Source organism: Rhinopithecus bieti, unplaced genomic scaffold, assembly GCF_001698545.2.
Source record: "Rhinopithecus bieti isolate Rb0 unplaced genomic scaffold, ASM169854v2 scaffold_1070, whole genome shotgun sequence".
Taxonomy (NCBI): Eukaryota; Metazoa; Chordata; class Mammalia; order Primates; family Cercopithecidae; genus Rhinopithecus; species Rhinopithecus bieti.
Genome location: NW_016803844.1, coordinates 1,556,646 through 1,571,036, shown reverse-complemented (window position 1 = coordinate 1,571,036; position 14,391 = coordinate 1,556,646). Strand labels below are relative to the sequence as shown.

Genomic DNA, 14,391 nt, shown 5'->3' with positions numbered 1-14,391 from the left:
GATAGAAGGCAAGTTAGATTGTATCTAAAATTCCCTCCCAAATAATTATAGGAAGTAAATTATAATCATGTTTTTTTTCTAAAAAATCTGATCAATACTAAAGATAAAATAGAAGAAATGTATGCTTCTGCTTGGGTTAAATACCAGAAAATCAAGTTCTTGCTTTCTCTCAATAGTCCTAATTTTATAATTGCTTATGTTTTATGTAAGATGGAAAGTCACATTTTATGCATATTGACCTCCCTCTCCCATTTCTGCCCAGGACTTTGGTTATGAGACCTTTTAGGAATCAGTCCTAATCCACCTCTCTATTATCCTCTCTTAATACATCCCTAAACCCTCTTCGCAGTAGCCAACACTGAACTTGTCACCCTCCATGTAAACAGTAGCTTCTCTCTGGAGCATCCCCTCTTGTGGCTCATCTTGCCTCTTGATTCATCCCATCTATCTTTTACCACATATCCCATTGCACTATAGTGAATTCTTTATGTGCTTAAGCCTCCGTCTATAGACAACGAGCTCTTAAATGACCACTGGACTATAAGAATGCGTCTCTTGAAAAAGCAATCTTCAGAGTTAAAAAGTGTGTGTGCAAGAAAGAGAGAGAGAGAGAGAGAGAATCTTGTGATCAATTTCTGATTCTGATGAGTAGTTGCTTAGTGACCTTAAATAAATTACTCAATGCTGGCTCTGAATTTCCTCATTTATAACATAAAATTTGTAGATAATATCTACCAAAAGCAATTGGGACTATAGTCCAAGAAACAGAAGACTGAAAACAAATGCTTAAAGAAAAAAGGAGTTTTATTGGCTCTCCTTGCTAAAAATTCCAAAGGTTTATTGTTTTAGATATAACTTGTTGCAGGGGCTCAAATAGTGGCACTAAATTTCAATCTTTATCCATCTTTGGCTTTTATTCCCTTTTTTGCATCCATCCTCAAGGTCTATATATTGTGGCATGATAAAGCTTAGAGCTACTCCTGATCTAGATTTTTGTGATTCAAATACAATAGAAAAGAAAGTGTTCTTTTCCTAATAGTTTCAACAAAAGTCATGAACCCGATTTTGATGGGCTTGAACTAAATAATACTCATTTTTGAAATGACCACTATACCCAGTAAAATAAAATGCACTTATTAGCTAATCCCTAGATCACAAGCCCAGCCCTGGAGCTGGAATCAGCCCTGAACACACACATCAACTAGAAAGAAAAAGGTGTAATTCTGCAAAATAAATTTAGGGTCATGTTTCCAAAAAGACAGTGAATAAATGCTAGATGGACCAGAAATAACTACTGTGCACTGTATTACCTTATCAGATTCTTAACAATTAAATGAGACGTTATTCACAAATCATTTAGAGCAATGTTTGGGACAAAAAGAAGTTTCCAAGTGTGATCCACAGCATGTAGCAGGTGCTAAGAAAATGTCCAGTGAATAAAGTGAATACATAAAAACTGAACATGCTAGAGGAATTCTTAGAATGAGTAACTTCATAGATAACTTTGCTTTAATTTTACAGTTCATTTTTTGATTACTTTTCTTGTTGGCAGAGGTAAGAGACTAGGTCACATCCATTGTTTGTACAGCTTTTTGAACATATTATACTTAATCTAATACAATTATGCTGCTGTACAAATATAGCAAAAGCAATTATACCCTACACCCAACTTCACTTTAGCAGTTAACTAATTCAGCAAACACATGTGAGGCTTCTCATAAGCTCTCAGTCCTCTGCTGGTACTAGAAATGCTAAGAAAAAGAAGACAAGGTGCCATCCTCAAAGAAACAAGTTTCTTTGTTTCATATCTAAGGCTGTGGGATATAACAACAGACATAACAGATAAGGACCTTCTTAGAGAACAGTAAACAGGTAATTTTAAAACTAAACATCTTAATGAAATACAAATTTTCTAATTAAAAAAAAAGAAAGAAAAATAAATGTTCATAATTGCCAAGAAGCCACTAAGCATCATTGCAATTTTCATAGAAGACTTTAGGATCCTTATTTCAGAAAGAGTGATGGACAAGGGTACCATCTAGCAGTTAAACTGAGAGCTGAAAAATGAGGAAGAGCAATATACTGTGAAGTCAGAGGAACATGCTATTCAGAATTAAGACCAGGTCCCTTAGCTAGAATGTGAATCCCAGCTCCGCTTTCGACTTGCTGTGTGACTTTGGGCCCAAGTTCTCTCTATGACTCCTTTTCTTCATCTATGAAATGGAAATAATGATAACTGTGTTTAAGAACTGATAGAACAATGACACTGCTTGCATTCAAGCCCTTAGCTTCTCTTGCATGAATTGGTAACATTCGCTTAACCCTCCAACTCACCCACTATGCTAGTGCTGAAGTCATCTTTCTAAACTACAAATATGATAGTTTTAATTCTTTTGTAATAGCCCCCCTTTACTTTTTGCAAAGAGCCCAAATTACTTAATAGGATGTGGTCATCCTTCCATGATCTGGCCCTTGCCTACCTCTGCAGTTTTAGTGTTCACCATGACCGCTCACCCAGCCCAACCTTAAACTCCTAGCTTCTCACACGTTAACTATGTAAAGCTTCTCTAACGTGAAATGCTGTTTCCTACCTCTGTGCCTTTGCATGGTCAGTGTTTCTCTGGAAATTACCTTGGTAAACACCAAGACTAATTTTATGATCTCTTCAATGTTTGCTGGATTCTTCCAGGAGCCCCCAACCTGGAGCTGACTACCATGTCCACAAGGTTTCCCTCTGCCCCAGCCCATATTGGTGTGTGTGTGTGTGTGTGTGTGTGTGTGTGTGTGTGTGTGTGTGTGTGACAATGAGAGTAATCTAATGAGAATACTGAAATGAGTAATACAGGGTAAGAAGGGATAATTCCATGAGAGAAATTCTTGAAAAACAATAAAGGAATGGTTTACAGAGCATGAGTAGAGGCACTCACCTTTGGTAGGATTGGGGATTTTTCTTTCACTGTATAGAAAGGCAGCCCAGAGAGTCTTTCTACCTACAAATGCGTGTGGATTGATAAGTGGAGGGAAGACACAGAGGTTTCCATTCCATGGTTTATTTTTCCTCCATGAAGTCTGGAACAAGATGACTGGCCAAGCATGAAGAGAGAGAAGGGCATGGTAGCAGAACTGCAGACAGAAGAGGTACAAGATACCAGACTGGGAGAGCAGAAACTTGAGGTCATAATAACCCACTAGGATCCAGTGAACTATGAGATAAGGTCATCAGCTAACAGTGGGTGATTTTTGTTGGAAATTTGAAAAAAGAGGAGGAATTATGACACTAGTTCCTTTAGCATGTGAAACAGCAACTTGGCAAGGAAAGTAGAGTGCGATTGTTGGGCAGCATGGATTGCCCATTTGCAACTTGTAGTAAAGAACTTACAGGGAAAGCAGTCGCTATGGTCATCATGGTGTGCATCCCCTCTGGGACCATGTCGCTGCTCAGCTGGGGAAGCGGGGAGGTGAATACTTGGTCTTAACCACAATTGACCTTTTTCTGGATGATACAGTGGACAAAGAGAACAGGAGAGTTGAGGATTTCGGAACTCTGCCAATGCTTTTTATCTAAAAGCGTGTTGCCATTTTTGTCTTCTATGAAATTTTTTTCCAAGAAAGGCAAGATTACATTTTTTTAACAGATTGAGTTGGTGTAGTGTGTTCTTGGTTATCAAAATACTCATAGAGCTTTGGGATTTTGAATTGGTAAATATTCATGATGTGCAAAAAATCACGATACGTACTGTACGATCTCAGTCCCGTAAAATTGAATGTTGTGCCTACACATGCACAGGACCTAGAAGAACTTGTCAAACTATAAACTGCTTGTGATTGTGAATGACTTTGTTCTTTGCTTCTTGTGTTTTCCACTTTCCTATAATGCACATATTAACTTTTTAAAAATAGGGTAATTTTAAAAGCCAAAAAAAAAAGATATTACGTCTAACTGTTAATTTCAAGCTGCATCAGGAGACAGGAGTGGGCTCGAGGGAATTACTGACAGTGAGAAGGGGAAGGGTCAACAGGTTCAAGCTCTAGCAAGAGAGCAGAAGTGCTGGAGTGAGAGCATTTGAGCTGACCCGGAAGTGAAGTGCTTAACATTGCTATTTTAAAAATAAGGCATCTATGAAAATGACATTTTATGAATGGTCTTTTCTACACATTGCTTATGGCATGTTAAACTATTTTGATGGAGATCTCCCAAAAACTGACATATGAGTCAGGAAATCAAATCACAAATGGCCGTGGATAGTTAGCAATACCTTTAGGAAGCTAATAACTGATCATTTTAATATCTGCTAAAAACTCAACAATCAACTATGAAAAACCTTGGATTCTGGATTCTTCCGAAGGTAAACCACATGACGCTAACAAATACCAAAGTAATTGCAATTTCCTCAAAAGATACAACAAGCAAAATAGAGAAGGGGGGGGGGAAATCTTCCTGATGTAAACAGAAGCGTCTTCCTGGTTTCCTCCTATACCTTTGTTCTTTGTTTTAGACAGATTGCTTTGGGGTGGAAGCCCATTCTAGGAAAGTTTTCCATGCAGTCTGCCTGGTTCAGTAGTTCTTACAGCAGAAGTAATGATACAAAATTTATGGATCATGGCCAGGCACGGTGATTCATGCCTCTAATCCCAGCACTTTGGGAGGCCAAGGCTGGCAGATCACTTGAGGTCAGGAGTTCAAGACCAACCTGGCCAATATGGTGAAATGGCATCTCTACTAAAAATACAGAAATTAGCCAGGTGTGGTAGTGGGCACCTGTCATCCCAGCTACTCAGGTGGCTGAGAGAGGAGACTTGCTTGAACCCGAGAGTGGAGGTTGCAGTGAGCCAAGATCATACCATTGTACTCTAGCCTGGGTGACAGAGTGAGACTCTGTCTCAAAAAAAGAATTAAAAATTAAAATAAAAACAAAATGTATGGATCACTTCTCACTTACTTCAATTTTATGTTTCTCTTTTCTATTCCTGGTCCAGATTTCCTGACATCAACTACTGTTTGCCAGCCTCATGAGTTCATTTCCTCCCCCATTAATAGTAGAGGCAAAAGTAATGTTTCTTTCTTTGTTAAGGTATAAAATCTACTCCAAATAGGTCATTTATGACTTCTTAAGGGGATTCACAGCCCACAGTGAGAAGCAGTCAACCTGGGCCTAGAGAAATGTGACTGCTTTCTTTCCCAAAGAATGTCTCTGATTCTAAGAATGGGAAATTAGAGGTTAAAAGCCACCCATATTTCAGAAGACCATTGAAAAAGAAGTAGTCAAATAAAGAGGCGGGGTTAAGGATATTAGAGAAAAGACATGACCATAAGCTTTAACTTTCACCCTTATGTCTCCACAGAAATGTGATTTAATTATTAGTTGCAGCAACTTCTTATGAATAATTTGGAGTTGGAGAATGCAAACCTGAAATGTTTTGTCAGAGGGATTTGATATTCCAGGATTTTTGTGATTTATTTTTTACTAAGTATTATCCCCAGATTCCATTATGCAGGAGATAATGACACTGAAACAATATTTTTATAACAGACTATCTAGCTTTCTCTTAGCTGTGGAGATTAAAGTGTTCATATTTCTCATTTGATTCATTTTTTGAAATAAATGTTTTATTGGAACAACAAGGCATGATATTTCACTAGTTACTAATCAACATTAAAAAATATAAGATGATATATGATTAACACTGAGATTGAGTAAAAGTGCATGTATTGTCTAATAAATGAAAACCAGGAAAATAAGAAAAAATATGGACATAAAAGACCCTACATTCCCCTGTTGTCAACTGATATAAATGACTAACCTGTCTAGCCCTAGATCTTCTTCAGACTTGAATAGTGCTGACTGCATTTGAATTTTCTTATGAAGAGGAAAATCTTTATGACATGCATTGGCCTAAGTGTTCTTTAAAGTTTGGGAACAATGCTACTTAAAAAGTCACTGCTTTTTAAGCAGTGTCAACCCTTGTTTCTTTCCCCAGTAAGAGAGAGTTCTATCTAGAAAGCATTTTTTTTTTCTTAAGTTTCTCATTTCTCCCTAGACTCAATCACAAAAAAATATAAAAATTTCACACCACTGGAGTACAACCAATTTATGTAAAAATCCTATTTGTGTCATTCTATGATTAGAAAGATGTTTCATAGCAAGCTTTAATAACAAACTATAATCTTCTACTCCACCTTCAACCTATATAAAATCAATTTCTCACAATATTGGATACTGAAGTTAGATTTTTTTCAAAGAGACTTTAGACACGTCCCCAGAATAGCACGTCTTGAAGTACATTTAAGTCAAAATAAATGTAGTTTCACCAGGTGTGTGAAGTGATTCTTTCACTCTAGTGACAAATGACTTATGGATGGTTAGTGCTGCCATCCATGCAGGCTTGGCTTTGATTTGTATACACTCATGAATTGTCTCCATGGAGAAAATGTGCAGAGGTAGCATTTCACTTTTATGTGTTTCATCAAACAGCTTCCAAGTGACGGAGGGGAAGGTATGAAAGTTGTTAGGGAAAACATTCTCTATTACCAGGAGGTTGTTTCTTCAGAAGTCAGAGGCTTATGTGTCCTGTGAAGGGAATGTTTAATTAAACCTGTGCTGCAGAATTCCTTTCAGATAATCAGAGTCTTTATAAAGCCACCTTTGCCTCCTACAAACAAAATTGTCTACAGGTAGCTGCTTATAAGTTACTTTGACATAGAATTAAGGGAACTTTGATTCTAAAATGTATGTTTCTGTGTTTTAATATAAACTATGTAGTATCTGAGACATTCTCAGCCAAGAAATACAACTTCACACTTGGGACTGGTGTGAGGTGGTTTGCGGGATCCAGAAAAATCTCAGTTTGGTCTCTTACGGTGCCTGAAGGCTTTCTCCCAAGGGTTTAGTCCCTTGCATTAAGGCTTTGTATTTGCAGCCTTTATTAATATGCACCAAAGCCTGATTGGGTCACATTTTAAGTCATTGTTAATGATGATTCCTTTGAGAGATATTTATGTATTAATTATTTTTATGTCTCAAGAGTTAACTGTGAGAGAACGGAAAATCACACTGAATGCCAGGTTTTGTTAGGGGACAAGCAAAATGGCAAATCTATAATACTCAGACCTCCAGGACTCCAAGCAGCTGAAAGGAAATAGGAGGGTGTTGAGTGTCTTACCAAGGGGAATATTGGAAACAAAGACCGTGGAGATAACCTTGAGACCTGTTTCACAGTTTTGGTTTGGTCCAACGCAAGGAAAATATTGAAAAGTTACTTTGACCTGAGGACCTTAGTCTCCTTTCCTCTGAGATTCTTGGGTTAGTGCTTTGGTTTCTGGTGTTGAAGGATTATAGGCAGATTCTGCCCTTTTTGTTTTAATACATTCACTCAATTTTATTGCAAAACGGTTGGATATGCGCCTTCTAAGCAAACACCAAAGTGAAGGTACACCATTGAGAATGTGGAGAAAACATTCAACAAAGAATGTTCCCCCCTGAAAATGTCTTCTCACAATACTGAGAGTTGCTTCCATGCTTTGTTAGGGCATTGGAAGTCAGTGGATGTGAGCTTTGACTACAGCTCCTCATTTGTGTTGATTTAAAGGCCCTAATCTCAGCTCCTTATGGAGTGTGTAGGTTTCCTTATTGGCCTCTTAGGAATCACTAAGAGATACTCCTCGACTGTATACCTTGTTGCTGTAATTGAAGCTGTTTTGTTGCTATAATTCCTTCCTAATGTTGCAGTTTTAGTCAAGTATTGTTTCCCTCTGGAGGCATTAATTATTACCAGTTTTAAAAAGACCTTTGCTTGGTGTGTACATTTTTGCTTCTGGTGCTAAATCATTTCACTAGCCTACGTCTTCATTTTTCCTAGCCTACGTCTAGGTAAAAGGATGTTTCACCTTTTCTCTTTACTGTTCAACCTACACTATAACCTTTTTAAGCACTATAAAATAGAGTATCTTTGTCCACCAGACAGAAAGTCAGCATTCTTCTTAGTTTCATGCATTTCACTAATTTGCAGTGCTCAGAATGGAGGATTTAACTTTAGTTTTATTTGCTATTATCTGTGAAATTATTGGTCACTGGAGTTTATGAGAGCAATCACCTTGCTAAGGATTTACTCATGGTGTATGGCGCATCATTTTTATACAGGTTATTATCCACTGCCAAGGACTTCATTGAACTACAAAATTGAAAGGGAGGATATTTACTCAAATGTAACAGAGTGTTCTGGGAAGTATTCTCCTGTTTGAAGTTAAGTAGGTTTTCCTTCATTTTGTACTGGTAACTATTTCAGATTTTAGACAATTAAGTGAGTACTCTATGTCTTTGTACATTTGGGCTGTTATAATAAAATACCATGAACAAGGTAGCTTCTAAACAGCAGAAACAAATTTATTACAGTTCTAGAGGTTAGGAAGTCGAAGGTCAAGGAACCAGCAGTTTTAGGGTCTGGTGAGGGCCTGTTCCTCATAGAGGGCATCTTTTCACTGTGTGTGTCCTGACATGGTGGAAGAGGCAAGATAGCTCTCTGGGGCCTCTTTATAAGGTCACTAATCCCTTTCATGAGAGCTCAGCAGCCCTTACAACCTAATCACCTACCAAAGGCCCCACCTTCTTGGTAGGTAAAATATGTTGAAACTCTAACACAAATTGTAGGAAACACAAACATTTAGACCTTAGCACTCTATTCTTATCAACTTTCATAACCTTTACACACACACATACACACACACACATACATCTACTTCCGATCAAAGAGGAAAGACTACCTACTTATGGTTTTACAAAAATCTGTGTGCACCAGGAAAGATTTTTGAAATAAAATTAGTCACCCTTCAGCTAGTTTTACTGAGTGCCCACACTGAAATATCCTGTTCTAGGTATTGGAGAAAGAGCATTAAGCAAATGCAGACATATTCAGAGCTCCCACAGAGCCTGAGTGCTAGAAATTGATCCAGACTTCACTTCTAATTTAAATAGACATTGTTCTTCTTCATCCGATTATTTACTAATGGGTCTTATATTCTCCATTCAATAGGAATAAATTCTCCATAATTAGTGTGCTAATTTGTGTTTTAATCCTTAGAAATATGTAATTTATCCTGAAGTCATCTGCTTCTGAAAGTAGTACAAGTCCACTTCATCATATAAAACTGAAATACACTGAAATTTATTATTATTTTACTGAACATAAATCAGGAAATAAATTCAATATACGTTACCTGAGGACTGACATTTCAAGCCCTTAGCCATGTGTTTCAGTAAATGTATTTTCTTGTTCATTTACTGCTTCATTTTGAATCATTGCCTCTGCCCCAAGTGGCTTTTGATGTCTCTCCCTTCAGCCTGGATGAACCCATTTCTTTCCAAGAATGACAGTTTCTACAAAATAATAGAAAACCTTGGTCAAACCTGTACAAAACACTTGCTTATTATCATATTATATAGAACTCCAGAGCAGGATTGATGGAAACAGCTTGGTATAGTCTTTTTTATTATTATTATTTGAACTTATTTTGTTCTCTTATAATACAAATAAAAACATGTAATAGTAACTCTCCACATTTTTATGAACATTTTGCCACCAACTTTGAGATTCTCAAATATTTTATTGATTCCAGTGTATTGATGTATGCATGTATTTGATGTATACATTATTGCGTAATTTTTAAGGAGTTTTACATTGACAGCTTGATGCAAACAGCTGTGTATCTCCAACATTACAAAAAAAATATAAAACACTGGCTTAACTTCATAGAAATCCATGCTGAAAGAACATTTGAATAATACTGGTAAAAACAAAAAGTTAATTTCCAATGTTGGGCAATAATTATTAATACTTGCCAGAGTGACCCAAAGAATATCAGTGAGTTCTCCATTCTGCTGCAGATTTTCTCTCTGACATAAATGTCATCTGTGTGTGTTGTTCTCTCAGGAGGTCGAGTTGTGTCGTGTTAGCAGTCAAGAGAAGCTGGGCCTGACAGTCTGTTACCGAACAGATGATGAAGAAGACACCGGCATTTATGTCAGCGAGGTAAGAAATGCCATGGAGGGGAAATTAGAGGAGAAGACTAGGAGGAACAGAGCGAAATGTTGAGAAAACCCTTCACACTGAGAAAACCCTTCCTTAAGAGGCTTGAATGTGAAGAATTGGCCATGTTCCAAAACTTGTCACTTTCAATTAGGAAAGTAAATTATGCTACCCAAGTAATGTAATTATTATCAGCTTGTTTAATGTGAATACTTTCACCCCAGAATCCCAGCAAGGAAAAGTGCAAAAGTGGTAACATTTTTGAATTCCAAATTTGAATAAATTCCCATAAGAATGCAGCAAGTCCATCAGAGTTTTTGATCCTCAAACATCTGTCCTTCCATTCTACTGTGTCTTTTATGAGTTCTATTAACAGTAGCATTGGCTAATTGTTTTAAATTACTACTCACAATAATCACATATTTTACTCTGCTGATGGCATAGATACATTTGAATACCCAGTGAGTGCATCTATTAGTTTGTTTTATTCAACTCCACAATGAGATTCTACACTTGATCTTAGCCAAAGGCCAAGAAGCAATACACAAGAGAGAGTCTAAAATGCGAGCTACTATTAGTGTTAATCCCTTTTAAAGACTGTGAAGCGGCCGGGCGCGGTGGCTCACAGCCTGTAATCCCCAGACTTTGGAGGCCAGACCGGCGATCACGAGGTCAGGAGATCGAGACCATCCTGCTAACACGATAAACCCGTCTCTACTAAAAACTACAAAAAAAAAACTAGCCGGGCGACGTGGCGGCCGCCTGAGAGTCACAGCTACTCGGGAGGGCTGAGACAGGAGAATGGGCCTGAACCCGGGAGCAGAAGCTTGCAGTGAGCTGAGATCCGGCCCACAGCACTCCAGCCTGGGTGAAAGAGCGAGACTCCGTCTCAAAAAAAAAAAAAAAAAAAAAAAAAAAAAGACTGTGAAGCAAATTTTACTACAATAGATGATTTTTAAAAACTCACAAAAAGCGTTAAGGCCGGTCACAGTGGCTTATGCCTATAAACCCTACACTTTGAGAAGCCGAGACAGGAAGATTGCCTATGGCCAGGAGTTTGACCCTGTCTCTACAAAAAAAAAAAAAAAAAAAAAAATTAATTAGTCAGTAATGGTGGCATATGCCTGTAGTCCTAACTACTCAGGAGGCTTTGGCAATAGGATTGCTTGAGCACAGTTGTTCAATGTTACGGTGAGCTAGGATTGTGCCACTGCACTCCAGTCTGAGTGACAGAATGAGACCATGTCTCTAAATATAAATAAATTAAAATTAAATATACTTATGATAAAAAAGTACATACTTATATGTGCAAAACATACGTTTATATATTTTATATATAAATGCAGAAGTTAGACAAACTACATACTAATTGCTACTCTATGCTGTTCCAAGTTTTCTTGGCCAAAATCATGAAAACATTACCTAATATACTAAGCTTCAGCCTTCTCAACTAGAAAGTGAATATAACAATGCTTATCTTATTGCTTTGATAGACTTGCTTAGAGTATGGAAGAGATAAAGTAATTAATGCATTTAGAAAACAGTACAACTCTGTAAGTATAAAATATTACCCTTTATCCCTTTACCAAAAAATTTACTAACTGGCTTCTGCGACAGAAAAATCTCCAGATAATATTCAACTTATGTAGTTCTTTTAAGTATGCAATTAGGATAATTCCTCTGATTAGGTTAAGGAAGTATAAGGAAACACCTGTGGAATTGTCTTTTGTAATATGTACAGAGGTAGGAAGGTAGAAGTTTAATATTAGTTTGATTACAGTTCTAAAGATGAGGCTTTAGACTGTGAGTGGCTTTTAAATGGGATACAGTTCATGAATCACCCCTCACTTCCTTCTAGTAAGTCTCTATTTACTATTTAAATATGTCAGTATTGGAACTGCACTTTTCAGGGAAGAGAAAGAAGCCACAGGATCTGAACATATGTACTTGGAAGAAATGTTTTCCTTTTACCTCTTACATGTAATTATAGTGTCATTTATTCTTGATTGATGATTTAAGACTCAATTATTTGTTGGCACCCCAATAAGAAAGTAATATCTAACATATGGATAGAATGCATCAACCTTATGCCACACTTGAAACAGTTTGCTTTAAAAATAAAGCTTTGGTACGACAAGCCTAAACAAAGTTTGAAGCCATCACATGAAATCTGATATATGAAATTACCCCCAGTAAACTGTAAGTCATCACTCAAATTTAGCCCATTAAAATGCTAATTACCTCCTAATGGAGCCTTAAATATCTATACATTCTAAAATAGTATGTAGTAAATATACTTTAGCCCACATGTAAAGTGGTACTAATTAAATGCATAGATCAAATGTGTGTATGTGTGTGTGTGTGTGTGTTTCTTGAGCAATATAGATTGTAAATTTCTTTATAAATTAATATGCCCATGAGACATAATTATCTTTAATAAGTATGGACTTGGGCCAGGTGCGGTGGCTCACACCTGTAATCCCAGCACTTTGGGAGGCGGAGGCGGGTGGATCACGAGGTCAGGAGATTGAGACCATCCTGGCTAACACGGTGAAACCACGCCTTTACTAAAAATACAAAAAATTAGCCAGTCGTGGTGGCTGGTGCCTGTAGTCCCAGCTACTTGGGAAGCTGAGGCAGGAGAATGGCGTGAACCCGGGAGGCGGAGGTTGCAGTGAGCCGAGATAGCGCCACTGCACTCCAGCCTGGGGGTCAGAGGGAGATTCTGTCTCAAAAAACAAACAAAAAAAAAAGGATGAACTTACTCTATAGCTATCACCTTTACCAAGACAGGTAAAGCAGGATTTAAAATGATCTCATAGAAAGTAAATTTCCTGGGTCCGGAGAGTCCTGGTATTACCATCATCTCACGTCAACTGAAGAGCATGTGTGACAGTTGGGATACAGAAATGAATGAAGGAATGTGGGAAAAAAAAAAAAAAAGAATGAAGGGGAAAAGGAAGGAAGAAATAGAGGAAGAGGAAGGTGGGAAACTGGTCTTCAGATTAAGTTCTGCTCTAGTCCTCACAATTTTATTCTTGTTCATTCTAAAATAGCTCATTTGCATTTTTAGAATCAGTGAGTTTTGATGGAGAGAAATATGGCATGCACTGTCATGAATCAACACAGAATTTTGCAACAGTTTTTTCAAAATATATTTTAAAAGCATATTTTTAAGTTCTTGAGGGAATGTTTCATATTCAGTTGAAGATGTATGTCCTCTTTATTACAGGTTGACCCAAATAGCATTGCTGCCAAAGACGGCCGGATTCGAGAAGGGGATCGGATTTTGCAAGTAGGTGCTGTGGTAATTTCCTTTAGTTTCCCACGGTCTGTCCAAAGTTACTATTTTATTTTGTTTCTCTCTCTCTCTCTCTCTTTTTTTTTTTTTTTTTTTTTTGTGACAGAGTCTCGCTCTGTCCCCCGGGCTGCAGTACAGTGGCACAATCTCTGCTCACTGCAAGCTCCGCCTCCTGGGTTCACGCCATTCTCCTGCCTCAGCCTTCCAAGTAGCTGGAACTACAGGTGCCCGCCACCAGACCCGGCTAATTTTTTATATTTTTAGTAGAGACGTGGTTTCACCATGTCAGCCAGGATGGTCTCGATCTCCTGATCTCGTGATCCACCCACCTCGGCCTCCCAAAGTGCTGGGATTATAGGCGTGAGCCACCGCGCCCAGCTTATTTTATTTCTTGTAAACCGTTGAGAAAAAAATTTGTCTTTGCTTTTGGATATTAACATCTACGAAAGCAAAAAAAAAAAAAAAAAAAAAAATTTTTTTTTTTTTTTTGATAAAATAAATTAAAAAAAAAAAAAAAAAAAAAAAAAAAAAAAATGCTATTTAAAACTTATTAAGGATGGTGTGATTTATTAAGAGTGATTAGCTAATAATTAGTGACTCAGATCCCATCTCTGGAGTCAAATTTGACTTCTCTTCCAGCTTGCTTGGCACATTGCGTAACCTCCTCTCATCCTAAGCTTTATTTCCTCATCTTAAAAAAATGGTAATAATAACCTATTATTGTTGTGAAGGTGAAATGAGATTATGCACGCAATATGCTTAACACAGTGCATAAGTACTTAATAAATATTAATGGCTATTATTACTAGCAGTGGCAGTTATTGCTGCCTTTTCCAGAATAAATTAAGTGAACATGGATCTAGATGTTCCTTTGCTATATGAAAGTCTAGAAGTTTGAAGAAGTTTCAGCTACAGTTATGTGTCACTTAATATGTTCTGAGAAATGTCATTAGATGATTTTCCAGTTGTGCAAACATTGGAGAGTGTACTTACACGACCTAGATGGTACAGCTTACTACATACACACCTAGGCTGGCTGGCATAGCCTATTGCTCCTAGGTTACAAACCT

General features: G+C 37.4%; 1 protein-coding gene across 1 annotated transcript in view; it reads left to right on the top strand.

Annotated features, from left to right (window-relative positions):
* The window catches only part of PDZRN4 (PDZ domain containing ring finger 4), a 418,740-nt gene that overhangs the window by 386,486 nt on the left and 17,863 nt on the right, over positions 1-14,391 (top strand). Inside the window, exons 7-8 of the mRNA XM_017855578.1 lie at positions 9,925-10,023; positions 13,253-13,315. Of these exons, the coding sequence (XP_017711067.1) occupies positions 9,925-10,023; positions 13,253-13,315 (162 nt within the window). The remainder of the gene's footprint in view (positions 1-9,924; positions 10,024-13,252; positions 13,316-14,391) is intronic.